General features: G+C 64.4%; 2 protein-coding genes across 4 annotated transcripts in view; one reads left to right on the forward strand and one right to left on the reverse strand.

Annotated features, from left to right (window-relative positions):
- The window catches only part of LOC113978997 (nucleolin-like), a 2114-nt gene extending 1181 nt beyond the window's left edge, over positions 1-933 (reverse strand). For all 3 annotated transcript variants that reach the window (XM_027706387.1, XM_027706386.1, XM_027706385.1), the window contains exon 1: positions 848-933. In XM_027706387.1, the coding sequence (XP_027562188.1) occupies positions 848-898 (51 nt within the window). In that variant the 5' untranslated portion in view covers positions 899-933. The remainder of the gene's footprint in view (positions 1-847) is intronic.
- Positions 934-3225: 2292 nt separating this feature from the next.
- On the forward strand, positions 3226-5122 carry LOC113978996 (zinc finger protein 668-like; the record flags this gene model as incomplete). The annotated part of the gene is made up of 1 exon (XM_027706384.1): positions 3226-5122. A coding segment is annotated over one exon (1785 nt), but the record flags the coding sequence as incomplete, so codon positions are not given.
- Positions 5123-5666: the final 544 nt, after the last annotated feature.

Below are 5666 nucleotides of genomic sequence, written 5' to 3' on the forward strand. Positions count from 1 at the left end.
TCGACCCAAATCGGCCTTGGGTTGGTTGAGTCCAGATTGACCCAAATCGGCCTTGGGTTGGCCCAAATCAACCTTGGGTTGGCACAGATTGACCCAAATTGACTCAAATTGGCCTTGGATTGGTCCAAATCAACCTTGGGTTGACCCAAATTGGCCTTGGGTTGGCACAGATTGACCCAAATCGGCCTCGGATTGACCCAAATCAACCCAAGTTGAGTCCAACTCAAACTGACCCAAATCAACTCAAATTGAGCCCGGATTGACCCAAATCGGCCTCGGACGGACCTGGATCAACTCAAACTGAGCTTGGATTGACCCAAATCGAGCCCAGATTGACCCAAATCGGCCTTGGATTGACCCAAATCAACCCAAGTTGTGTCCAAATCGACCCAAATTGTCCCAAATCAACCCAAATTGAGCCCAAAAATTGTGGGCCGGGAGCTGCGTTTTTGGGGAGAAAAACCCGCGAGAAATTGAGGAAAACGTGGGCTGGGAGAAGGATCTGGGGGGGGGGTTCGCCAATTACTGGGATAATTAATTAATTAATTAATTAATCCTCTTTAATTAACTCCCCCTCCCGCCCAAAGCTTTGGGGCGAAACGCGGCAATTTCGGGGCAAAATCTGGGGATTTCGGGGGTGATTTTTGAGGCGAAACGCGGCGGTTCGGGGGCAAAACGAGGCAATTTGGGGCGAAAAGAGGCGATTTTGGGGCGAAACCCGGGGAATTTGGGGGCGATTTGGGGGAGAAACCCGGGGGATTCGGGGCAAAACTGGAGCGATTTCGGGGCAAAACGCGGAGATTTGGGAGCGGTTTTTGGGGCCAAACGGGGGGTTTTTGGGACTCACCGGGACCGGAAGTGAGTGAGGGCTCGGACCACGCCTTGCTCGTGACGTCATCGCGCCGCCCCGCAGACCCCGCCCCTCGATTGGGGGAGGCCTCCAAAAAACCCAAAACGCCCCCAAAACGCCCCCGAATCGCCTCAAACCCGTCACAAAATCCCCAAATCCCCCCGATCTCCCTCAAAAAACCCCCCAAAATCGCCTTTTTTCTCCCCCCTCCCCCCCTTTGTTCGGCCCGCACCGGAAGCTCTTTGGCCCCGCCCCCTTTTCCCGCGTCCAGCCAATCAGCTTCGATCTGCCCCCTCCTCTCCGCCAATCAGCGCCGGGCCCTCCCCGGAAGCCCCGCCCCCCGCCCCCCTCCGGGTCCTAGTGCCGCCCGACGCCCCCCCCAGGTAAGACCCCCCAAAAACCCCCCAAAACCACCCAAAATCGGGGTTTTTCCCCCCAAAATCGGGGCGTTCCCCTCCCCCTCCCCCGCCCCGACCCTCCCCCGCCCCCGAACGGCCCCTCCCGGGGGGGAATTTGGGCCCCACCCCCCCCCCAAATAAAGGGGGGGAGACCCCCCAAAACCCCCCCGGAAACCCTCGAAATTGGGGGTTTCCCACCCAAAATCGGGGTCCCAGTATCGCCCCAGTAGCTCCCCAGTAGCTCCCGATAACTCCCATTAACCCCCCCATTAACCCCCCCAATTAACCCTCCCAGTAGCCCCCCAGTCCCTCCCAGTTGCCCCCCCATTAAACCCCCCCCGCTTCCCTCCCAGTAACCCCCAATTAACTCTCCCAGTACCTCCCAGTAACCCCCATTAACCCCCAATTAACCCTCCCAATACCTCCCAGTTCCCCCCCCATTGGCCCCCTATTTTCTCCCATTAACCCCCCAGTAACCCCCTAGTAACCCCCCATTAACCCTCCCAGTTCACCCCCAGTTCCCCCCAGTCCCCCCATTAACCCTCCCAGTTCCCCCCATTAACCCTTCCAGTCCTCACCAGTTCCCCCAGTCCCCCCCAGTTCTCCCCATTAACCCTCCCAGCTCCCCCCATTCCCCCCCAATCCCTCCCAGTTCCCCCTCAGCTCCCCCCATTCAGTCCCCCCCAGTCCCTCCCAGTCCCTCCCAGTGCCTGACCACGCCCTTCCAGGGTCGCCATGGCCACACCTGGAGGGGCCACCGGGGACCCCGAGAGTGTCCCCAACTCACCTGGAGGGGCCACCACGGCCATGGACACACCTGGAGGGGACACCAGGGACTCACCTGAGGCACCTGGAGGGGCCACCACCCCCCAAAACTCACCTGGAGACGCCACCGCTGCCACCAGGAGTGTCCCCAACTCACCTGAAGGTGCCACCGTGGCCCCGAACTCACCTGGAGACACCCCCGGGTCACCCCAAGACTCACCTGGAGGTGCCACCACAGCCATGGAAACACCTGGAGATGCCCAAATGTCCCCCCAAAACTCACCTGGAGGTGCCACCACCTCCCTGAACTCACCTGGAGGTGCCACCACGGCCCTGAACTCACCTGGAGAAACCCCTGGGTCACCCCAAAACTCACCTGGAGATGCCCCTGTGTCACCTGGAGGTGCCACCACTGCCCCCATCTCACCCGGAGGTGCCACCATGGCCACCAGGAGTGTCCCCAACTCACCTGGAGGTGCCACCATGGCCCTGAACTCACCTGGAGACGCCCCCGTGTCCCCCCAAGACTCACCTGGAGGTGCCACCACAGCCATGGACACACCTGGAGACACCCCTGGGTCACCCCAAAACCCACCTGGAGACACCCCCGTGTCACCCCAAGACTCACCTGGAGGTGCCACCATGGCCCTGAACTCACCTGGAGACACCCCTGGGTCCCCCCAAAGCTCCCCTGGAGGTGCCACTGCTGCCACCAGGAGTGTCCCCAACTCACCTGGAGGTGCCGCCATGGCCATGAACTCACCTGGAGACGCCCTCGGGTCACCCCAAGACTCACCTGGAGATGCCGCTGTGGCCATGAACTCACCTGGAGGTGCCACCTGGGACACACCTGAGGCACCTGGAGGTGCCACCGCCCCCCTGAACCCACCCGGAGACACCCCTGGGTCACCCCAAAACCCACCCGGAGACACCCCTGGGTCACCCCAAGACTCACCTGGAGGTGCCCCCATGTCACCTGGAGATGCCACCACTGCCCTGAGCTCACCTGGAGACACCCCTGGGTCACCCCAAAACCCACCCGGAGACGCCCCCGTGTCACCCCAAGACTCACCTGGAGGTGCCACCACTGCCCTGAACTCACCTGGAGACGCCCAAATGTCCCCCCAAAACCCACCCGGAGACGCCCCCGTGTCGCCCCAAAACTCACCTGGAGGTGCCGCCACCCCCTCGAGCTCACCTGGAGGTGCCACACCCACCCTCGGCCCCGCCCCGCCCTCGTCCCGCCCCTGCCCTCCCTTCGCCTGCCCGTCGTGCCCCAAGTCGTTCCCGTCGCCGGCCAAGCTGGCCGTGCACCGCCGGGCCCACACGGGCGAGCGCCCCTTCGCCTGCCCCGAGTGCCCCAAGGCCTTCGCCGACCCCTCGGTGTTCCGCAAGCACCTGCGGGGCCACGCGGGGCTGCGGCCGCACCGCTGCGGCCACTGCCCCAAGGCCTACGCCGAGCGCAAGGACCTGCGCAACCACCAGCGCTCGCACACGGGGGAGCGGCCCTTCCTCTGCGCCGACTGCGGCAAGGCCTTCGGCCGCTCCTCGTCGCTGGCCTGCCACCGCCGCATCCACGCCGCCGCCAAGCCCTTCCCCTGCCCCGAGTGCGGCAAGGCCTTCACGCAGCTCTCGTCCTTCCAGAGCCACCGGCGCGTCCACACGGGCGAGCGGCCCTTCCTGTGCCCGCAGTGCGGCCGCACCTTCGCCGACCCCTCCAGCTTCCGGCGCCACCAGCGCGCCCACCAGGGCCTGAAGCCGTGCCGCTGCGGCGACTGCGGCAAGGCCTTCCGGCAGCCCGCCGACCTGGCCGTGCACCGCCGCACCCACACCGGCGAGCGGCCCTGGCGCTGCGGCGACTGCGGCAAGGCCTTCGTGGCCTCCTGGGACCTCAAGAGGCACCGGCTGACGCACTCCGGGGAGAGGCCCTGGCGCTGCGGCGACTGCGGGAAGGGCTTCGGCGAGAGGGCGGCGCTGGGCAAGCACCGGCGCACCCACTCCGGGGAGAGGCCCTTCGCCTGCGGGAGGTGCGGGAAGGGCTTCGGCGGCGTCTCGGGGCTGCGCAAGCACGAGAGGACCCACGGCAGGAGGGACGCCGAGGGGGCGGGGGGAAGCAACATGGCTGACACGGTGGAGGGGGACAGTGGGAGCCACGGGGCCGCCCTGAAGGAGGAGGGCGATGTGGGGGAGCCCAATATGGCGGCGCCCTGCGGGGGGAGCAATATGGCCGCCGGCGCGAGGGGAACCAATATGGCCGCCGGCGCGAGGGGAACCAATATGGCCGCTGTTGTGAGGGAAACCAATATGGCCTCCGGAGTGAGGGGAGGCAATATGGCCGCCCCCGGTTTGGTGTCCGCCGACATGGCGGCACCCTGTGGGGGCAGCAATATGGCCGCCGTTGTGAGGGGGAACAATATGGCCGCCCCCGGTGTGGTGCCCACCAACATGGCCGCTCAATACGGGGGAGCCGAGAGGGCCAATATGGCCGCCCCCGGCGGGGAGAACAGTGCGGCCCACCCCAATGTGGGAGTCTCCACTGGGGGGGGCAATATGGCCGCTACAAACGTGGCCGACCCCAATATGGCGGCCCCCATCGGAGAAACCAATATGGCCGCCCCAAATATGGCAGCCGCCGTGGGGGACATCAAAGTGACCCCCAAAACGCTGGGGGCCCTCGCCAACATGGCCGCCTTCGAGGGGAACGACGGGGGGGACCTCGGCGGAGGGTCCGACATGGCCGCCGGCGGGAGGGGAGCCAATATGGCCGCCGCCAACATGGCCGCCGCCAACATGGCCGCCCCCATTGGGGAATCCAACATGGCTGCCGCCAACATGGCGGCCCCCATGGGGGAAACCAACATGGCCGCCCCGCCGGGGCCCCGCCCCTTCCCCTGCCCCCTCTGCGGGCGGAGCTTCGCCTCGGGGGCGGGGCTGAGGCGGCACCAGCGACGTCACGACCCCGCCCCCTCCCCCATAGCCACGCCCCTGTCGCGATAGCCACGCCCCTCCCTTCCTCTGATGGCCACGCCCCCACGGGGTGGGTGGGGGTGGGGTGGGTGGGGTCTGGTTTTGGCCACGCCCCCGTTTTTGTGACGTCATAAATAAAGGATGAGACGAGTCGGGAATGAGGGTCTTTGGGGGAGGGAGGGGGGAGACCCCAAAATGCCCCAAAAACCCACCACAGACCCCCAAAATACCCCAAAACTCCCACGGGATCCCCAAAATACCCCAAATCCCCCTCGGGACCCCCAAAATACCCCAAAAAACCCACAGGATCCCCAAAATACCCCAAAAAACACACCAGGGACCCCCAAAATACCCCTAAAATCACCTGGAACCCCAAAAATACCCCAAATCCCCCCCGGGACCCCCAAAATACCCCAAAACTCCCACGGGATCCCCCAAATACCCAAAAATACCCCCCAAAAACCACCAGGGACCCCCAAAATATCCCCAATCCCCGCCAGGGCTCCCAAAATGCCCCAAAATTCCCCCAGGATCCCCAAAATACCCCAAAATCCCCCAAAAAACCCAACAGGGACCCCCAAAAATACCCGAAAACTCCCACGGGATCCCCAAAACACCCAAAAATGCCCAAAAAAACCCACCGGGGACCCCCAAAAATACCCCAAACCCCCTTTGGGACCCCCCAA

Source organism: Neopelma chrysocephalum, unplaced genomic scaffold (genome assembly GCF_003984885.1).
Source record: "Neopelma chrysocephalum unplaced genomic scaffold, ASM398488v2 Primary Assembly neopelma1_368, whole genome shotgun sequence".
Lineage (NCBI taxonomy): Eukaryota > Metazoa > Chordata > Aves > Passeriformes > Pipridae > Neopelma > Neopelma chrysocephalum.